This window comes from Mustela erminea, chromosome 1 (assembly GCF_009829155.1).
Source record: "Mustela erminea isolate mMusErm1 chromosome 1, mMusErm1.Pri, whole genome shotgun sequence".
Classification (NCBI taxonomy): domain Eukaryota; kingdom Metazoa; phylum Chordata; class Mammalia; order Carnivora; family Mustelidae; genus Mustela; species Mustela erminea.
The window spans coordinates 58,785,157-58,807,303 of NC_045614.1; the positions used below are offsets into that span (position 1 = coordinate 58,785,157).

The 22,147-nt window shown below is 52.3% G+C and overlaps 1 protein-coding gene across 1 annotated transcript; it reads right to left on the bottom strand.

Moving 5' to 3' along the window:
- On the bottom strand, window positions 1-22,147 carry MCM2 (minichromosome maintenance complex component 2). The gene is made up of 16 exons (XM_032338302.1): window positions 22,049-22,147; window positions 20,863-21,092; window positions 17,183-17,358; window positions 16,787-17,047; window positions 15,803-16,022; window positions 15,386-15,593; window positions 13,190-13,324; window positions 12,690-12,881; window positions 6,123-6,216; window positions 5,080-5,330; window positions 4,840-4,966; window positions 4,154-4,266; window positions 3,012-3,260; window positions 1,660-1,842; window positions 1,305-1,460; window positions 1-890 (listed from the first exon to the last, which is right to left on the bottom strand). Exons 1-16 carry the CDS (start codon window positions 22,052-22,054, stop codon window positions 780-782), a joined length of 2,712 nt encoding a protein of 903 aa, XP_032194193.1. The 5' UTR covers window positions 22,055-22,147; the 3' UTR covers window positions 1-779.

A 22,147-nucleotide genomic window follows, 5' to 3' on the forward strand; every position in this document is an offset into this window, starting at 1 on the left:
TGTTTAGATTTTATTTTATTAAAAATAAAAACTACAGAAACAAAATTGAATGTACAACGAGAGAATGGGGACTGGCTAGTAAAAGAAAACCAACGAGCACAGCAATGGTGACCACCAGTCCTGGCTAGGCACAACTGGTATCAGGGACAAGCCTCATTCCTACCTCCCAACCCAAGCAACCCCTGGCCCCAGGGGGGAAGCTGAGGGCTGGGGAAGGGGCCATGTCACACGTTGTATGCTCTTCTGCCCACATTTTCTCTACTCACAGAAGCTCAGAGAAACCTGTGGGACAGAGTTCAGGAACACACTACAAATACCTTGAACTTGCTCTCTGGCCAAAGCATAGAAACATCCAGGACCAGAACTCACACCAAGAGGGCAACAAGTTCTCGGAACACCCTCATATGCTCGGTCATCTAAAATGGACTGTGGAACCCAAAATACAAGGGACTCTGGTCTAAGGGACAAAGCAGAGACCAAGCTCCCATAGGCGGTGGGCTGCCAAGAACGTGACAGAGGGACACTGGAAGAGTGTGTCCACATAGGACAGCATGAAGGGCAGGGAGTGGAGCATTAGAAACAAAGGGCCTTATTCCCAGCCCTGCCTGAGCCCAGGAAGTGGTGGTGGGAGCTGAGCGGTTCAGCCGCAGGGCTCCATACACCCTCTGGGGCTCCATACACCCTCTGGGGTCCCTTGGTGGTCAGCTGTTGTATGCCTGAGAGCGGGTGAAGTCGGCCCCGCCAGGATCTCAGCGAGCTGCTGTGGATGGCCCCAAGCCTCAGAACTGCTGAAGGATCACTTTCCGTTTCAGGTCATGGCTGAACCTGTTCATCCTGAAGAGTTCACTATCATAAAAAGCAGACAGGTTGTGGATGTTGATCTGACGAGCCTAAAAAGAGAAAACATCAAGAGAGCCATGAAAATGAGCTCCAGCCGGTCCGCAGCAAAGCCTATGGCGCTGGTGCATGTCTGAAGGCCATCCCTGGCGGGGGTAAACTGAGTCGGGGTCTGGAGACAGACACGAGGCTTGAAATCTTAGCTCTGCCACTGCCTGTAAACGTGGACAAGCTCTGTCCTCAGTTGCCGTGTGTCTATCTCCTCTGTGAGACGGGATGGCAGTAACAGGGCTCACCACGGTCAAGTATAACTACACAGAACGGGGCTCGGTACATCACGAACATTTAAGGAATCGCTCCCATCCGAGGCCTGCCTGCTTTACCATGCAGCAAGGACTTCCCACCCCCAGGGATGCCAGACAGCTAGCTCCCCAGGAAGCAGCCCTCCCTCCCAGCTGTGCCCCTACCTTGTCCACCAAGTCCTTCTCAGGCACTTCGATAGTGTCCTGCTGGGCCCCGAAGCGGTTGCGCTGGTATGTCACCTGTTCTGCCACTAACTGCTTCAGTATGAAGAGCAGCAGCTCGTTATTATCACGCCGGAATGAAAGGTAGCGGGCAAAAGTCTGCAGAGGACAGCCGAAGTCAAGCGACGCTCTTCCTCACTAGGACCCTCCAGGCTACCAGAGGATGACCAGTCCCCACCACGGCTCACCCCGCGACTGGCCCGAGCAGCCAGGTAGGACAGCAGAGACCAGATCCAGAGCCTCAAGATGCCCACCATGGCTGCCATGCCCCCAGTCCCTCGCCAAGGCTCCCACCCACCTTCCGCATGCTGCGCATGACGCTGAACTTCTGCGTGTCGATGAAGCTCTCCAGCATCACGCGGATGGCCATGCTGACATCATCCTCAATCACGTAGTCCCGCAGGTGGATGCGTGCGTGGGCTTCTGCCATGCGGATCATGGACTCAATGTGCCGCACGGTGATGGGGATGCTGCCTGTGGCCTGGGGGAAGGACGGTGTCAGGGCTCCTCAGGCCGGAGACAGAGGCAAGGAAAACAGAAGTAGCGCTACCAGCAGCTCCTACATAGGCCACACGCTCGGGGCCTGGCGCCATCCCGCCTGCACCTTCCCTCCCACCGCTCACTGTGTGCATCCCAGAGTCCAAGAGGCCTGTGACCAGTTGTGCTTGTTTCTATCTCATGTGAGTGCTGCACATATCTGTGTGATGTGTGCAGAAAAAAAGCTGTTTGTAAAAAAAGTAAGCCAAATGCTCTCCAAGGACCTCATGAAGTTGAAAGGTTAAAAAAAAAAAATCAAACAAACGAATAAAAAAAACAAATAAGCTGCTCTCTTGGTTAGGTAGGTGAGACCTACCAATCCACAAGAATTCTGCAATCCAAGGGCACCTGGGTGGCTCAGTCGGTTAAGTGGCCCACTCCTGATTTCAGCTCAGGTCATGATCTCAGGGTCATGAGATCGAGCCCCATGTCAGGGAGTCTGTACAGGGATTCACTCTCTCCCTCTGCCCCTCCCCTCGCTCACCCAAGCTCTCTCTCTCTCTGAAATAAACAAATCTTTAAAAAAAAAAAGGGTTCTGCATTCCAGCGGCATGTTAGCTGCTATTATTAAATTTCGCTCCACGACAAAAGAACACATAAGCGGGGCACCTGGGTGGCTCAGTGTGTTGAGCCTCTGCCTTCAGCTCAGGTCATGATCTCAGGGTCCTGGGATCGAGCCCTGCATCGGGCTCTCTGCTCAGTGAGGAGCCTGCTTCCCTGCCTCTCTGCCTACTTGTGATCTCTGTCTGTCAAATAAATAAATAAAATCTTAAAACAAAAACAAAAACAAAACAAAAAAACAACAAAAAAAGAATGCATACTTGTTCAGACCACCTGTTTAGGTGGTGAGATTCACAAAGTTAGCACAGAACCTAACCAGTGGCCAACACTCAGGAGACCTTGGCCCCATACCCAGACAGACAAATGCACGTACATCTACATTCCATCTGAAACAAAGTGGTCAAGGTATCCATGTTATCATTTTGGACAGGCATTCTAGCTCTAGTGCTTCTTCGATGAATGGACCGCACAGCTAAAGAAGCTTCTGCTGAGATCCCCCCTGCGCGCGCCCTGCCCCACTCCCCTAGGCCCGGCAGAGCCTTGGGTCCTCACCATGGACTCTTTCCTCAAGTCACTGTACATCTTGGCCACCTTGTCCTGGTCCATCTGGTTGAGCTTCGGGTGGACCCTCTCCTTGGCATAGATGATGTACTTTTTCAGGACCTCCTGCGGCAGGGGCTCCACACCGTATGTGTTGGGCATGGCGGGCTCCTGGGTGCCACTGCCACCCAGCCCCTCCTCCTTGTTGCTGGGGTGGTGTCTGACATGGCTGCCAACCACAAAGCGGGCCAGCATCTCATCCTAAGACAAGACAGATGAGGGCACGTTGCAGGGTGAGTCTTGTAACCCGGCATGGAGAAAGCCGGCTCGCTGGAAGGAGTGGAAGCTGCAGGTGCCAGAGGAGGACATTCTCGCAACAGCACCATCTGATGTCTACTATGTGCCAGGCAGCAGAGGGTGCGGGGGGAGGTCACCACTGCACATGACAAAGCTCAAGCTTGCCTCTCAGGGACAGCAGAGGGGACAGGCGCAGTTTTCCCAATAGCCACAGAGAGGAATGTGCCCAGGAGGGAGGGCCCGAGGAGACCCCTCCAGCCGAGGCTGCCAGAGCGCCTCAGCCAGTCAGCAATCTAGGAGGAACTTCCGGGAAGAGAAAAGAGTATGATGACAAGCCGAGGCCCAGCAGCTGTGGCCAGGGTGGGTGAAATGAAGGGAACAAGGAGGAGAGACAGGCCCAGGAGGCCTCTTGGGGCCCAGGGCATTCTCTGCTGGTTACAATGGAAGCTGCCAGCAAGTGGAAAAAAGGCATTAATTCACCTTCTGTGTTTCAGAAGACAGGCTGGCCTCCAACTAGAGAAGACCTTAAACGGGCGTAGGAGTGGAAGGCAACATCCTGACCGCAGTACTCTGGGTCAGATCAAGAGAAGCCAAGGACTCAGCTGCAGCAGGGATGCAGTGAGAGGCAGGTAGGAGCCCACGGTTGGGCCAGCAGGGCCCGGTGGCAGACAGTGGGCGATGCCAGAGGGGCAGCGAACACGGGCCAATGAGGGAAAGAGAAACCAGGCTGACTTTCGGTCAAACGCCACCATCTGAGCAGCATCCCTATCTCCGCGCCTGACACGACCCAGGCCCTCACACCTTACTTAAGGTTCCTGGAACTCACTGCATGAGGCCCGGGACATGGGGTGGTGTACCTGGACTGGGTCCACCATGTCCCTCACCACACACAGGACGTCGAAGCGGGAAATGATAGGCTCTGTGAGGTCCACGTTTTCTGAGAAGGTAAGCGAGGGGTCATAGCGGCCTCCTGCAACACAAAGGCACCTGTCCATCAGGATGCACGCTCCCTTGACCTGCTCTTCTTCTGAGCACAAAGTTCTTGCCAATCTCACGCTGCTTCAGCGACAGGAGAGGAAGATGACTTTGGGAAAGGAAGGCTTAGTGCCTGCTATCTACCAGGTATTCTCGACAAGACATGGAAAACGGCTTTCCTGGAGCACTGGCCTGAAACAGCCTTGAGACTAAACGTCTAATCAACTCCCAGCAGGAAAAACCAAGAATAAGGTGGGCAAGGTACCAGTCTCTCTGTCCACACATGCTGGCTGGGATCAACAACCAACTGAGACAACGCACTGGATTTTTCTCTTGTCTTCTGAAGAAAATGTTCAAAAGTGGTTCTGAGAACATGGCGCAACAAAAGACCCCAAGTCTTGCTTCTGTGCGCCCCTAGCAAGAACCATGGGAGAGAGAAAGGTTTTCTGGTGTTCAGTTCCTTCCTCAGATGTCAGGACTGGCCAAGGGACACTGCGAGCTTCTATTCCCTGAGGAGAGGCCTCCCTGTGGCACACCCCTACCCCCACGGCTGTCGTGCCTGGCGTACCTATGGGGTTGGCCGCAGCGATGATGGTGCAGCGAGCCTGGAGGGAAGTGACGATGCCAGCCTTGGAAATGGAGATGCTCTGCTGCTCCATGGCCTCGTGAATGCTGGTTCTGTCCTGGTCATTCATCTACAGGAGGTTCAAATGCGTGATGCTTGGCCCCAACGGCTATCCCACTAAACCTGTTTCCCCTACTGAGGACTAAGCCAACACATCCCGAATCCTATAGCCTAAGGACCCACCTTGTCGAATTCATCGATGAGACACACTCCTCTGTCAGCCAAAACCAGGGCTCCTGCCTCCAACGTCCATTCCCTGCTGACGGGGTGCCGCTGGACATACGCCGTGAGGCCCACAGCCGAAGCCCCCTGCCCAGTGGTGAAGATGGCTCGGCTAGAAACTTTCTCGATGTATTTCAGGAACTGAGACTTGGCTGTGCCGGGATCTCCACACAAGAGCACGTTGATGTCACCTCGCACCTTGTGCTTTCCCCCTGGAGAAGGCAAGGACGGAAGTGGGGATGAAAGGGAGCGTGGGGTGCAAGACATAGCCGAGTTATCCCTAATTTCTCAGGCTGCTTATGCTGAGGGCAAAACATACTCTTCTAGAAAGGGATACAAGGCCCTAGGACGAGCAATCCCACTGCCGAGAACCAAACCCAGAGTGATGGGGGCACAGGGCAGCAGGCCTAAAGATGCCCCTAGTAAAGACTGATCTCCAGCGAGACGAACAGCTATGTACATTGTGCTATGGGGACCTTGATACGGTTGCTTAGGAGAATGAATCTGCTCAGTACATGCCGATGCAGAAAGGACGCCCCACATAAGCTCATGGGCAGGGAGAGGTAAGCTGCGCACTTTCCACAGTCACTTAACGCAGGCACAGGAAACACTGTGCTTATAAGCAGAAACGTATGCACACCACGGAACTGTGTCATTGTGTAAGTACATGTATAAGTCTTTGTGAATGGCCACACAAAGGTCCACGAGTGACCCGCCAGGAGGGGACTGGACTAGAAATGGTGGTCAGTGGGGACCTCCACCTTTCTGTGGCTTCTGACAATTTAAGAAGAGGGTGTAATTACCTCTACATATTAACATATTATTTTTATAGCTAAAACAGCCCAAGGTGCCACAGCCATGGGCTACGCTCTCCCTACAACGACTGAACCACACGTGGTCTGGCCATCTGCTAACTTGTACTTTCTCCCCAGGCACCCAGTGTCCTGTCTTGTCTGATACTCGCAACACTGAGGAAGGGGAGGGTGGTGCCCAATGCCGCTCACCTGGGTTTTTGGGCTCCCCTCCAAACAGAGCCAGCGCCAGGCCTCTCTTGATGTCTTCGTGCCCATAGATGGAAGGAGCAATACTGGCAAAAATCTGCAAGGGAGGAAGAGCCAGTGAGAAGAGGTGCCTCTGCTCTGAGTCTGGGCCAACCCCCCCGTCAACACGCACACACATGGTATGTTCCCCCACCTGCTCCAATCTTAGCGAACAGGGATGTCTCCAGCCCCAGAGTGCACACACCACAGCTGCCAAAGTCCCACCAGGCCCCAGCACTAAGCTCTGCCCTCTGACCTTGGGCCAGGCAATGAGTTGGCTCTTCCTGAGAATCACAGAACTTCACAGCCTGACAGAACCTCAGGTGGACCCCCTTTTTGGTCATACATCAGAAAGGACTACCCAAAGGTAGCAGAAAGAAGGCCCAGGCCCACGAAACAGTGCAATGGTGGCTTTGACAACACAGATGCAACAAGACCCCTCCCCTGGGCTCTGTGACTGCCTGAGCCTCGGTCTCCTCAGATGGGAGACAGGTATCACAAGCCAGTTCAGAGGACTGGGTGGGCCCCGACTGGGTGGGCCCCAAGTGAGAGGTTTACACAAGCGCCTGGCTCTTGGCTATGCTGTGGTAGCCAAACGTGATAAATATAGAACATTCAGGCAATGGGCCCATTGGGAAGTCGTCATTTCAACTGGTAAGTTACGGAGACATCTACTTGTGCCTGAGAGAAAAAGACAGGGCAGGGAAGAGGAAAGAGAATCTCAAAATCTGCGTGGTTTTTAAAGACAGAACCAGCGAAGACAAAGAAATGTCCTGCCAATAGGAAGCAGCTTCCATCTCCACCTGCACGCTTTTACTGTTCTCAACCTTTCTGCCACCTGCACGGAGGGGCTCCACAGAAGCACTGCGTGCACCTCCTTTCCCCCTTACAGGTCACGCCGAGGTGGCTTGTAATGCAGCAGGCCCCGGGGGAAAGGGAGCCTGGAAGCAGGAAAGTCAGTGCTGAAAATCAAGAGGGCGCCCACCCACCCCCACACTGTATTGGATCTGGTTGTCCCACCTGCCCAGCAGGCAGAGGGAAGAACTGCTTCCTCGGGGCTCCCTGAAAGCATAAAGGTAGGTGGGAGACATCCAGTCCTTAGAGCTGGAGTCAGGGCTCAGCAGTTTATCCTGCGGACGGCCACTGGGCGCTGCTGCCAGGGGGAAGAGTGACCAGCAGGTCCTTCTGGAAATTGAATCTGCCAGTACCGCTGGTACTGAGCCAGGCATGCCTGCTGCTGTTACTTTATATAATAAGTCAGGGGTGGAAGTCAGTTTCCAGTTGGACACTTTGGCTGGTTCTTTTCTTGGCCCTAACGTTTCCTACAAAACCTAGCCCAAGGGGAGGTAGGACTGCATTAATTGATGCCTGGAGATCGGGGCCTGATGCCCATAGAGGCTGGCCTCCCAAAACACTATTTCCCACAGAAAGAAAATTCTACTCCCCACGGGGCTATTAGGAGAAATGGCCAATCCCAGGTCTGGGGCAGGAAATGGGCAAAAAGAACCCACAGTGTCTTATATAAAATAAAGAATAAAGTATCAGAGACCCAGGGTCACACCAATAGGACTCAGGATGATGGGCTTCACGCTTGGCAACTAGCCAGGCATCACCTGGATGGTCACCGTAACGCCAAAGCCTTGATGACATTTAAGTCTGCTCATCTGTGATGACACTCAGTGGTCACCTCAGGAGAACCATTCGTGATTTTGAAAATTGGTCAGTGAAGGGAAAGGATCAAGCACGATCCTACTTTTACTATAGGACCTCTACCTGAGCATAGTCCAGTAGTTAATAAAGCTAAGTTTCTCTATGTAGAAGCATTTCAAAAAATAAATGAAGGAGGATTTGGAGTTAGAAGACTGTCATTTCACAAGCCCTAATAAATGTGAGTGGGTTTGGCCAAGGATCATCAGCAGTGGCTAAAACCACAAGGAAACAAGGAGATGTGAGGTGACGTGTGGGAACACAGACCACTGGCCCATCTCGCCACGGAGCCCACCTAAAAAGAAATCAGCCTGGAGACTGATTAAGCGTGTGCATCACGGTGACAATTCACAGAAAAACAGGAAGCCCAGGAACATGTTCGACAAAGACCTCATCAGCACCATCCACACCGAAAATCTCAACGGGACAAACGACCTATGTTCTTCCACAAAAAAAGAGGAGAGGGAGAGGGGACCTGAAGACAGACTGAAGAGGCAGATCGGTTGGTCCCAATATGTGGGCCTTCCTTGGACACGGACACCAAGAGACTTTTAAAGAAAGAAAGAAGTAGGATAATCAGGGAAACGTGGCCACCAACGAAATACTTGCTACCACGGAACCGCGAACATTTTTAAAGTGTGGCTGCAGTGCTGTGGTTCGGTGCAACAGGGAGAGCCCATTAGAGATCCACAGTTGCAGGCCAGACGCCACATGGGCAACTGTCTACAGTCGTTGAGGGGACTGGGCACGAGTAGATAGGACACAGGGGTGGTCCGACTCCAGCCACAGGTGGAGCCAGGGGTAGGACACGTGGGGTTCACTGTAACCACTCCATGCGTATGTCTGCGAGTATCTGTAATAAAGTTTTGATGTTCAGACCAGGACTCATGCTTAGGTGGTCACAGAATTCACACACCCAAGCCCCCCCACCCCGCCGCCCCCAACACACACACATACACACACATCCTTCCTGAGCTGCAGTAACAGGGAGAGGGAGCAGAGAGTAGTCACCAGAGCGAAGTCAGACCAGACTGCCTGGGTGGAGATCCCAGTTCTGTCATCAGCAGCTATGCTACATGGTGGCTTACTTAGCTAGGCCTCAGTTTATTCATCAATAAAATGGGCACCCAAGACACCTCCATTATAGGACCGTTACCATGGTTACTACCTAGAAATTACCTACACGGTGTCAAGTAGATACTCTGGGGCTCAGTATGCAGGCCTCTTCCACTGTACCCCTACCTGTGCTGGGAATGTCGGGAGAGACAAGCCACCATGGATGTCTCATTCTCCTGTATGTCTTGTGGGCGTGCAAGGGTGCCTGTCCCTGACCTCTCCTTACCCAGACCGATTCTCAAAGCTGTTCCTACAGCAGGCACCCCTGCAAGGGTGAGGTAATGTCTCTCTCCAGGACCAAGAGCAGCAGGCTCCCTTCCTGCCTGTCATGCACCAGCTGCCCAAGCTCAGCTCCCTTCCTGTAAATCACCCACTGCATCCAGACAGGCATCCTTAGAGTCTGGAGGACAAGGAGGCCACCACGCTAAAGCTCATGCTGCCTGTCGCCGACCAGGTGGTCCGAGAGAGTAACAGGCGAAGGTACCCCCTAGGAAGAAAGGAAAAGTCAGGGGTTCCTGCGTGGTTCAGTCGGTTAAGCGTCTTCCTTTGGCTTAAGTTGTGATACCAGGGTCCTGGGATCAGGCCCCACGTCGGGCTCCCTGCTCAGTGGGGAGTCTGCTTCTCCCTCTGCCTCTGTTCCCCCACGTGCTCTCTCCATCTCAAATAAACAAAATCTTTTAAAAAAAAAAAAAAAGGTAAACTCAAGCCCAGACCTATCAAGAAATGACACACCTGCCGTGAAGTATTCCACTTAACCCCCATAATGATCCGGGTTCCCCCACATCAAAAAGGAGGAAATAAACCAAGGCTCTTGTCACTTTGTCTGTTCCTAAGTGAGAGAGGCAGGACATGACCCCATATTCCTCTGAATCTGGAGCCCATGCTCTTTAATTCTCAGCACACACTGCCCTATCCCCCAGCTCAGAACAGCCTGCCATGAAGGGAGGCCAGGTTCCCACCTGCATAGCCACTGGGACCACAAGACAATGCACAGGAAATGTCTACTGTGCCCCAAAGCTATTTTTTTTTTTTAAGATTTTATTTATTTATCAGAGGGAGAGAGGGGGAGAGAGCAAGCACAGGCAGACAGAATGGCAGGCAGAGGCAGAGGGAGAAGCAGGCTCCCTGCTGAGCAAGGAGCCCGATGTGGGACTCGATCCCAGGACGCTGGGATCATGACCTGAGCCGAAGGCAGCTGCTTAACCAACTGAGCCACCCAGGCGTCCCCCAAAGCTATTTTTAATCCTCCTATGGTTCTTAAAGTTTTTAACATCCACTGTCCTGGCCAGCACGCCCATCCAGTGTTTGTACCAGTAGTTTAGACTTTGTACTGACATGCAATAACTAGCCGCTTAGTGCAGCATTCGTGCGCACATGTCCATGTAACCCTTGTGACAGCTCTACCCAGGGGTACCACCTACCGTCAGCTCATCCGTAGAGTACCTACACCTCACCTGATCAAACTGAGGATCAAGCCAAAAGCTAAACCCAAGGAGTCTGGCTCCAGACTGATTATCCTTTAAAATCTAAGTGCTAGGCAGGGAAGGCACTTACCCCTTTATGATTTCTACCTGTCAGTGGCCAGGGCCCACAAAAACCAAATGGACAGGAAGGCAAGCTGAGTTCATCAGGCTGCAGAGGAGGGAGCAGGGGGTGGCGAGGACAGATGGCAGGGAGCATGTCCTGTCGGCAAGGGCAGCTGCCCTCAGCTCTCCCATCAGTCATCACTAGACAGAATCAAAGACCTAGCAATGGCAGATGCTTGGATGGTCACAAACCAGGGCTTCCAGATTTTTCTGTGGCATCTCAATGCCTAGAGGACGATAATTACTTCAAAAATAAAAGCAAACCAAAAGAAAAGGAAACACAGAACCACCCACCAACCCAACAAAACCCATCAGCAAGCCGCAGATGGCCCACAGGCCATCAAATTGCAAACCTGTGGCTTAAATAGTTCAAATAAGCCCCCTCGTGACAACACTCTCCTCCTCTCAGTTTGTCCCCAAAACTACCGAGTATGGTTCCTGTCTTTGTCCAAGTTCTTAGTGAAAATACCCACCCTGACAGTGGTCTAAAGGAGTCAGTATAGATCAACCCTCCCTGGTATCACACAGCCTTCCTTCCCTGATGAGGCTTAGAAAAGTGTCCCACAGAGATCTCATCCTCTCTAGAAGGATCCCCTCTAGATCCTTCTAAAGGATTTATTTTATTTATTTGACAGAGAGTGAGAGATCACAAGTAGGCAGAGAGGCAGAGAGAGAGAGGGAGAAGCAGGCTCCCTGCTAAGCAGAAAGCCCAGTGCAGGGCTTGATCCCAGGACCCAGAGATCATGACCTGAGCCAAAGGCAGACGATTAACCCACTGAGCCACCCAGGTGCCCCAGGATCTCTGTTTAGAAGTCACCATCTCCAACCGTGATGGGATCATGGTATAAGTGTGCAAGTGTAACTGAACTTGGAACAGTCACTACCATGACGCCGGGACATGCCTGCCTGGCACAGTCAGCTTCATGGACAAGGAGGCAGACAAAACAGCAGCTATCAGAAGTGTGGCAGAGCCTTCTATGTTAGGGCCGCTGGGGGCAGTTCTGAAGTCCGGGGCACAAGGCACACATAGGGCCTGCCCTGTCCAAAGCCTTAAGTCAAGCACACCCCACCTCCCACACTCTATCTGCCACTGTTCCTGTCTCCTCAACAGAGTGGGAGAGCAGTGGCTAAGAACTGAAGCAGAGGTAAAGAGGGCACTAACAGAATGTTCTAGAAACACACTGCTCCTTTAGCAGCTCTGGCGCACATGCACACAACTGACACACATCAGGTCATAGGCAGCGAGGCCCGGATCACCAGCCCTGGAGAAACTGGCTCAAATACTGGTGAGGGGTCCAAAATCATGTGCATTGTGTTAGTACTAATTTTCCTCTGGGAAGAACAGGAAGCAAAGAATCACGGGCTGTGGCTGTCTTCCCATGTTACTGATCCCATGAAAAGACTTTACTATTGGGGATCCTAATTCACTATAAGCCCCAGGAAGGGAAGGACTGTGTCTGACTTCCACCACGATGCAGAACACCCTATGAGGTATTCAAGGACTGAGTACACTGGCACAATGAAGTTCTTGTCATCCCAAGGCTGGGGAAACCCCTAGTTCTCCTGCTGAAACCCCAAATCTCAGTGGCCCAGGTGGAGGTGACAAAGGTGAGTGCACCAGATGTGGCCCCGCCCTCAAGGGAATGATCATCAAGTCAGACGGAGCCCCTGCCGAGTCACCTGAACTGAGGCTCTGGCTCTTTAATCCCTAGCTCTCCAACCTTTGGCAAAAACATCTACTATTACAAAAACCGAAAAGCCTAAAACCCCCTTGGGGTAGAGTTCCTCCTGGAGAAACCAGTGTCGGTAGGAGTCTGACACCAAGGGACATGCTCACGAGACGAATTATTCCTAATGCTCTGTCCGTTTCAGCTCTGAGCCTGGGCTCGACCCAACCCACTGATGTCTCATCACAGCCCCATCCCATTGAGGGGTCGGTACCCGAATCCAGCACTCCAGCTCCTCCCCCAAAGCACAGGCACCCCCTGGTCAAGGCACGGTTACCGAGCTGATGCCAGGAAGGGAAAGAATGGACAGAGCCCAGATCCTAGGACCCGGGAATCAGCACCATGTTCTGGGCCTCCTCTGGGAGCATGACAACCCTGCCCGGACTTCCACCTGCCTTCTCCCCGATTTGCTGGTCCTTGGAGAGGCTGGTGATCATCTTCACGTCTTCATCTGTCAGTTCCCCCACGGCGACCTTGTTGTCCTTCTTGGCTACATGGTTGGCCAAGATGACAGTGGCAAAGACAGGGAAGCCGTTGGCCGTGTTGAGGGAGCCATCGTAGTTATTGTGGTAGATGCCAGTCAGCTCCTGAGAGAGGGAGACAACCCAGAGGGCCAGTCTAGGGTTAGGCTCAGGGGCAAGGTCCTCTTCCCTGCTACTGCCATCATCTGATTTCTCAACTCCTTCCTGCCAGACGAGATGAGTAACCCAGACCAAAGCAAAACTACTCCTCCCTACATTCCGACCCAAGAGGCAAGGCTCTTCTCCTCCCAGTGACCGGAGAACTGAACTCAGCCTACTCCTCCCGCGGCCAGCAACCCTTTCTGCACCACAGATGCTCATGCTGATGTCCTAAGCAACTCGTCTCCCTCCAGGCCTGCTCCTGGGCCACTTACTATCTCATCTCCTGGCTTGCAGCTGTCCACCAGATCGGCAAGGAGGATGGCATCCTTGGAACGAGGCAGCCGGCCGGCCGCCACTTTGCCAGGACTCTCCTGAATTCGGATGCGCTGGTAGTTCTGATAGATGGTCTGCGTGGGACAAACAGAAGGTCACAGGAACCTGTCTCTGTATGGTTGACTTTGCACTCTTCTAAGCCCGGATTTGCTACGTCACCTGACCCTGGTCATGGCCCCATGTGTAAGGAGAACAGACAGAATTCCGATCTTCATCAATGAACCAGAAAACGGAGAGCTGAAGCCAGCAGAGGATGAGACTGCTGTGACTGACACATGGACAGTCCCCATTCTCGCCTCTACCATTGTGGGTGCATCCTTACTGCTAGACAGTCACGCACCTGCTTGTAGCCGAGCACTAGTGCATATGGATGCCAAAGCCACACTGCCTGAGTTCAAACCCTAGCTCCGTGGCTTCAGCTGTGTGATGCTGGGGAAGCGATGTCCCCACTCTATATCTTCTTTGCAGAATGAGAATGCTAACGCTCTAAGAGCAATCTCACAGTGAAGATTAAATCACGTCATACAGAGAAGCCTGGGGGGCTTAGTTAAGCATCTGCCTTTGGTTCAGGCCACGATCTTTGGGTCCTGGGCGTGAGCCCCACATGGGGCTCCATGTGTGGCAGACAGTTTGCACCCCTGACCTCCACTCATGCATGCTCTCTCTCAAGTAAATAAAATCTTAAAAAAAAAAAAAATAAATAAGTCATGCCATACATCAAAAGCACTCAAATCAATGCCCAACAAGACAGTGAGCTCCACCAAGTGTGGACTCTGTGGACAAACATTACATGGCAATGTCGTGCCGTGCAATTTAATTAATGTCCCTTATTTTATTTATAGTCTAGAGGAGAGACCATATAATGCAGCAGTTAAAAGCAGGTGCTCTGGATCCAAATGCCAGAGCTCTAATCTTTTGGGCCTCTTTCTAGCTGGGTGACTTCAGGGTCAATAATGCCACTTGCCTCAAAAGGTATGAGGAAAACTGAACTATACATCACCCACCCACTAGGGGCCTTGCAAGTACTCCAGAAACTTGAGCTGTAGGTATTCCTCATGTAGAAGCAGAGCCTGAAACCCTGCTCCTGTGTCAGAGCTTTCTCAAGGAGCTTCCAGGGCAAGTGGATTCTTGAGGATGCGCAAAGCAGGCAGGGGAAGACTCTGGGCAAGGAGTCGGCTCACCCTCCCCAGGGCAAGGTGCACCTGAGCTTTTGAGCAGGTCTGTTTTCGGCTGTGGGCTGCCACAAGCAGGAACTCTCAGGAGCTTTCTGGTAAGAAGGTCCCAGCTAGCGCACTTCACAGAAGTGCAGAGTGCTGGGAGCGTGGCAGCCAGCATTCACGGCCGCAAGGCAATAAAGGGGTCTGGGCAACCCCCACCCCCCCGCAGGTACTGCGATGACCCCAACTCTACAGAAGAAACCATTTAAACACAAAGGCAAATGGCCCAGCAGCTTTAAGCAGGGCCTCCTGAATCCAGTGCAGCAATGTCTTAGCTATGATCTAGAGCCCCCCACCGAGAGGCAGGTACCAGAAATGCCAAGGGAAAGCCCCATGGGAGTGAGGGATGGGAAAGCAGGTGCCTTACTAAGGATCTAGCTGAATGAGAAGTGAGCCCAGTTTTGCCAGAGCTTCCCTGCCTTTTTTTTTTTTTTTTTTAAAAAGAAAAACCATTAACTTCGACATTTTAAGCAAAATGGCCTCGTTTTAAAATATTGGCTCGTGGGGCACCTGAGTGGCTCAGTGGCTTAAGCCTCTGCCTTCAGCTTAGGTATGATCTCAGGGTCCTGGTATTGAGCCCCACATCAGGCTCTCTGCTCAACAGGGAGCCTGCTTCCCCCCAACCCCACCTCCTCTCTGCCTACTTGTGGTTCCTCTCTCTCTGTCAAACAAGTAAAATGTTAAAACAAAACAAAACAAAAAAACAAATTAAAAAAATATATTGGCCCGAATTCTTGAAAAACAGCCCACAGGCCAAACTAAGCAGGCTGGCCAGGGAGCTCTGGTTCACCTGAGGGTGTGGCCAGCACAGAAGTCCACCTTGTTTCCCCTGGCTGCTGAGCTCATGCACCTGCCTTAGCCACGGGGCGGGACCAGGGTAGATAGGAAGGGCAGCCACTGGTGGGCGCGGCCTCTTACCTCCTCCATGTTGACTTCGAAAGGTCCGGCTGATTGGCACTCAGGGCAGGAGCCCGGCTTCACCTCCTGGTTCTGGGACTGACAGAAGGGCCCCAGCACGAAGTTACACTTGTTGCAGTTGTACTTGACCATGCTGAGCTGGGGCAGGACGCCCGTGCAGCTGGTCACCACACCACTGGTGCGGATCAGCTGGTTCAGGTGCAGTTGCCTGTGGAGACAGGAGGGCCCTTCAGAGGACTGGAGGCCAAAGCCTGACCCGTGGCCTCCAGAGATCAGCGTCTGACGTGAAGTGGGTCCAGGAAAACTTGGGAGACCGCCAGATCCACAGCACCACAGCTGGTCCAAGCCAGAGGGCCCGGTGGTGAGTGGGGGCTCCTTGGCCCCGGGGTCTCAGCTCCTGCCCAGCCCCCGGCTCACCTCAGCGAGCGCAGCTCCTCTACTAGAGGCAGGTGGGAGATGCGCACGTGGATGTGGCTGGCGATACGGTCGTACTTTGGGTACATGGCCAGCACGACCTCCAGTGCAGCCTCGTCAAAGATCTGCAGCAGCTCTGCAGGCGCCTCTGGCAGGAAGTACGCCAGGACATGCTCCCGGGCCGCCAGGTCCTCGTAGTTCACCACCAGGCTCTCGCGGTTCTCTGCAGGAGGGAAGAGAGACTGAGCACAGAGCTTGGCAGGGGACATGGCAGGTGACATCCCTCTCCCTGTGCAATGAGGCAGGCCTACCTGCCCCCTCCAATCCTTGACCTGGAGCTGGAAGCCCCAGCCCCAACTTTGAAGCCTGCCCTGCTTTAGCTGTGTGGCTCTGGCAGTAAGTGACACATCCTATGCCTCAACTTCCCAATCTGTAAAATGCAACACCGCACAATGTAGGAAGTCACACTACGTGAAACGATACATGCGGGGCCTCTCACAGAAGGGCCGCAAACTCAAAATGCCTAAAAGGGCCGAGGAGGAAACCCATGAATAAACCACATCAGATACGAGACAAAAAGGAGCGACATGGACAATAGCAGAAAGATTCACAAGCCTCTTTTTAAATGTAATTCCTGTCCCACAGAAATGTGCTACTTTCTACCTGAAGTAGTAATCCAGACTTTGACATTAAACCTGCCACATTTTAAGTACGTCAAACAATGCTTCTGTGGTCCGGATGTTGTTCCTGGATAGCACCGTCCCTAGCACAGACATGCAGTGCTTTTTGTGTTTTGCCCGAGGACGGACATCTGGGGCTGCAGGTGCCACTTCCTGTCCAGCCATGGGCAAGGGGCCTAGTATTCCCTGCACTTCACATCTCGAGTCAACGTGCAATTGAAGGCCCAAGGGAATGACCCCCCAGGGAAGAATCGGCAAGGCGGACGGCAGCGAGTGGAGAGGCAGCGGGGACACACAGGAGCCGCACCTTTACACATGTCGCTGATGCGCTCCTTGAAGACGTTGTGGCCATGGCCATCCACATGGGTGCGTAGGAAGTTCTTAAAGCGGTGGTGGATCTCCAGGCGTGGGCCTGCCATGCTCACCCACTCACGCACAGAGTGGCCTTTGAGGTCCTCCAGGTTCTCGATGCTCTCGATCATGTCTTCATCCTCCTCGCCGTCCTCTGTGGCCCTCTCTACATGGCGTCGTTTCCGGGAGGGGCGCTCCTCGTCCTCCTCATCGCTGTCTGGGGGCCAAACAGACACCCTCCAGTGAAATTTTCCCACCACCTTCCATCTGCCTTCCCCAGAACTCCCTTTCCAGTGCCCCAAGGCTCTGGAAGCTTGGAGGTACCCTTGGAGGTACAGACATTGGAGCCTACCATACAGAAGCCCGCGGCGCATGCGGCCCAGGCCCCGGCCGGCCTCTCGGTCACGCTGCCGCATGGCCCGCTCTGCCGCCTCCCTCTGACTGGCTGTCAGCTCCTCCACATCCTCGTCGTCCAGGGCCAGGCCCTCAGCCTCGTAGACGTCCAGTTCCGGGATGGCGCGATAGTCCCTGAGGGAGCCCCCAAACAGACCGTTAGTATAAAAAACAAAACAAAAGCCGCCCCAGGAACTGGGCCTGCTTCAGAAGACTCGGGAACCCCAGCCTGCCCAGGCCATTAAGAGTCTCCAAGCTAGAAATACAAAAGGCTCCAAAAGGATCTCCAACAGAGACAAAGTGTGCTCTGTGCATACAATGGAGTATCACTCAGTCTTCAAAAGGAAGAAAGTCTGACTGTGGGCGAATCTTGAGGACAATGGATTCAGTGAACTAAGCCACACAAAGGACAAACACTGTAGGATTCAGCTTGGGGACATAAGAAAGTGCTGGAGATGGTTTCACAACAAGAGTGAACTCAACGCCCTCAAACTGGACACGTGAAGATGGTTAAGATGGTAAATTCTGTGTTATGTGTGTTTACCACCATAAAAACGGGGAGAGGGACCTCCAGACAGCTTTGAGCATCCAGTCAGAAATAGGAATTTGAGGAACCACAAAACCTTCAGGCAGAAAGGCCCTTCAGACAGCTGACACCAACTTCCCAACAAATTCTCCCTGTACCCCCCACCCCCAAGACAATGCTGCCTCAAACCCCTTGAAGTACTGGGAAGGTTTTCTATTAACATCAGCCAAACCAGCCTCTCAGAAACGCCCGCCCACTCAATTAACCCTCTCAGCTACTCCAACACCTCTCCAAGGCCTCGTGGCCTCGTTTTCCACGATGTCCCTGGGCAGGTATGTGAAGGGGAATGCTGTCTAGACAAAGAACCCACTGAGAGCAAGGACGGCTCTCCTCCCCACAATTCTGGGAAGGAGACATCATTACTCTATCTGAAAGATGAGGAAAAATGAGGATGATAGGGCTTTTGCCAAGAGCCACTCAGCAGAGCTCGGTGTCAAAATGTGGTCCAACCACAACCTGCAGGCTCGTTCCCTAATACCACACTACCTCCCCAAGATAATCCTCTGGAATTCTCCAATTTTTCAGGGTAAATGGTGACTGGGGGGACAGGCTATTTTTTTTTTTTTTAATAAATTCAGAATAAGTAATTCCATATTGTTGATGCCAGAAACAGATCCTATAGGAGCCAGGTAAATGTGTGGGCTGACCCATTTCTGAATTCTTAAATGCTCTCAGTTAAAAGGTATCTGTCTGACTCTTTTAAGAAAATTTTGAGTCGGGCGCCTGGGTGGCTCAGTGGGTTAAGCCGCTGCCTTCGGCTCAGGTCATGATCTCAGGGTCCTGGGATCGAGTCCCGCATCGGGTTCTCTGCTCCGCGGGGAGCCTGCTTCCTCCTCTCTCTCTCTCTGCCTGCCTCTCTGCCTACTTGTGATCTCTCTGTGTCAAATGAATAAATAAAATCTTTAAAAAAAAAAAAAAAAAAAAAAGAAAATTTTGAGTCACATGAGATGTCCTCCATCCCCAGTGAAATTCTAATCAGTCCATAAAAAAATTAATAAATGGGGCACCTGGGTGGCTCAGTTGGTTAAGTGTCTGCCTTCGGTTTGGGTCATGATCCCAGGGTTCTGGGATCGAGCCCTCCATCGGGCTCCCTGTTCCACGGAAAGCCTGCTTCTCCCTGTCCCAATCCCCCTGCTTGTGTTCCCTCTTTCACGGTGTCAAATAAATAAAATCTTTAAAAAAATTAATAATTAGGTTTTATCAAAATTTAAAAAAAACTTCTGTGCCTCAAAAGACACCATTAAAAAAAAAGTGAAAAGAAAATATTTGCAAATCATGTATCTGGTAAAGGAACTGTACCCAGAATAAAATTTTAAAACCTCTTACAACTCGATAATAATAAAAAAAAAAAAAAATCAAGCAATCCAATCATAAAATGGCCGAAAGATCTTAACAGACAGTTCTCCAAAGATATACAAATGGCCAATAAACACATAAAAAGATGTTCCACGTCATTAACCACCAGGGAAATGGAAACCAAAACTCCCATGAGACATCACATCACACCTACTGGGATAGCTATCACCAAAACCCAAAAAATAACAGGTGTCAGCAAGAACTGGAGGAATTTGCAGCCTCATACACCACTTGTGGGAACATAAAATGGTGGCTCTCTTTCAGAAAACAGTCTAGGAGTTCCTCAGAATGTGAACTACAGAGTTAAAATACGAGCCAATGATCTCATCCCTAGATGTATGCTGAAGAGAATTCAAAACGTATGTTCATTTAACACTTTGGAGCTGATTTGTCCAAAGGCTCCCGATTCCTTCCAGAGTGTGGGGTATATGGCACATCCACAATCACCTGGGCGATGATATTTAATGCAAAGACCCGAAAGGCCTAGGGAGCCCTTGCAAGTCTCTCCGGTGGCTCACAGAGATCACCATCGCTTCACAACCACCAACCCGCCTTGGACCGTGGGAAAGCCTGTACGGTATTCTCCTACACCCCATGTTTGGAACCCCAGAGTCAGAGTCAAAGAAGGCCCCAAAAGAGTGTCTTCATAAGGCTGTGGGGATTCAAACAATTCTACCAGCAGTATATCTACCAAATCCTGGTTGTAAATATGGGGCAGAGCAGCAGAACTCTAACCTTGCTCCCTTGCATAGCCTACTCCATGACCTTACCACCGAGTCTCAAAACCTTTAATACGTGTTTGTATTTTATTTATTTATTTATTTTTTAAAAAGATTTTATCTATTTATTTGACAGACAGGGATCACAAGTAGGCAGAGAGGCAGGCTGAAAGAGAGAGAGAAAGAAGCAGGCTCCCTGCCGAGCAGAGAGCCCAATGTGGGACTCGATCCCAGGACCCTGGGATCATGACCTGAGCCAAAGGCATCGGCTTAACCCACTGAGCCATCCAGGCACCCCTGTATTTTTCTTTTTTTAAAGATTTTATTTATTTATTTGACAGGACAGAGAGACCACAAGTAGTGAGAGAGGCAGGCAGAGAGAGGGGAGGAAGCAGGCTCCCCACTTAGCAGAGAGCCCTATGCGGGGTTCGATCCCAGGACCCTGGGATCATGTCCTGAGCCGAAGGCAGAGGCTTTAACCCACTGAGCCACCCAGGCGCCCCTAAGTGTTTGTATTTTTATTAATAAGTGTGAAACAATCTAACCCAGGGCCTGGTACAGATTAGGCATAATAAATGTTTGCTGAAATGCACTGAAATCTTGATTCACCAGCCTCCACCCCCAACACTGCTTTTAAGTTGCAACTGCTCAGTAACACTCAGCTGCTTGCTTCCTGTTCTTCCAAGTCAATCTCAGCATCCCTGATGTGGTCCACCACAGGAGAGACTCCTTGCGTCCCCTGAGGGGTACATCTTACAGAGCCAAGGTTTACCCAGGACTATGTATTATACTGCAAGTTACTCAGGCCTATGTTATGGTTCCTTGGACCTGTTTGCCTCCCCCTAGGTCCTGCATCAAGGTGCACTCATAGGCAAGGATACGGATTCCTCTGCCTCCCCAGTACCCAAAGCAAGGTCACTGGACACACCATGGGTGCTCAGCAAAACTATCTGAATGCTCGGCCTTGCATGCAAATACCTCTCCATGCCATCTCCGATAAGCTCCTCTCCATCTTCTTCCTCTTCATCCAGGGGTCCCTCTGTACCTAGAAGTCCCTCAGACTCATCCTCAAAGGGGGGAAGATCACGGCCAGGGCTGGAGGTCAGGGCATCTGTGCGACGGGAACTTCGCCCAGGACTGGAGGTGAGAGGATCACTTCGAAGCCGCCGGGCTGGGCTGGAGGCCACCGTGAAGGATTCTGATGATTCCTGCAGGAGAGGACCGAGGTGAGGGCTGACTTAATATCCTTTAAGGCAGCCCTCTCCACCTGTGACTCTGTCCCCTGACACTCCAAAGCCCTCCAGCCTCAGGACTTTGCATCTCAGGTTCCCTCTGCCTGGAACGCCCTCCTGTAAGCTCTCAGAGCCAATGGCTTCTAGACATACAGGAACCAGCTCAAATATCACTTACTCAAATACTCCAGGCACTGACATTTCCCAGTGTTTTCTCCATGACAAGTCACTAAGAATACCTTATTTATCTGTGTACCTATCCCTCTACTCCTCCAGCCTTTCTCTCCTGTAAGCATGCCTTCCCACCCACAATATGCAAGCCACTGCAAAAGGAGACGAAACACGACAGTGACCAAAGCATAAGAGATCTGGAATGTACAGGCTGGTGGAGGGGAAAAACAATATATAAAACAAAGGGACAAAAAACCACTACAATAATACGTGGCCGAAGATGCGGGGCCTTATCCATCTTGTATTAAACCCAGCGCCAAACACAGGGAGGGAGCCCCACAAACATTTGCGGAGTGAGTAAATGATAGTAGCCAAGTCGGCCACTGAGCGCGGGTTACGGAATTCGGGGCTCCCAGCTTGGAGGGCAGGAAAGAGGAGGCATTCCCCGAATCCCCGGGGATTCGAGCGGTTCGGGGGTCCGCAAGGGAGCAGTATGGGAGAGAAATCCGCTTCAAACCAGAGCCCAGGGACCCAACCCCATCTGGAGGCCCGATCCGGATGGGGCGGAGTAGGGTGAGGGCCTGAGGACTAGAAGCGCGCAGCCCCTCGCCCCGGGTCCCGGCGCGCGCCCGGCCCGCCCACGCCCCCGGCCCCCGCGGACATGCCGACTCGCCAGGACCAGCCGCCGGCCCCCACCCCCGCCTGCGCCTCCGTCCCGCACCGCAGGCCCGCAGCCCGCCGGGGAAACCCCGCGCGCTCACCGCCATCGCAGCAGTACCACGCTCCCCGCCGGCACTCCAGCAACAACCACTTTTCGCGCGAAAACCGGCTCACGTGACCCTCCGGAGCCCGGGAGGCGA

Coding starts and splice junctions, on each gene's coding strand:
- MCM2 (XM_032338302.1), bottom strand. Junction 1,843..3,011: donor ACTTGAGGAAAGAGTCCATG/GTGAGGACCCAA, acceptor TCCTTCCCCCAG/GCCACAGGCAGCATCCCCAT. Junction 891..1,304: donor AGAAGGACTTGGTGGACAAG/GTAGGGGCACAG, acceptor TTCTCTTTTTAG/GCTCGTCAGATCAACATCCA.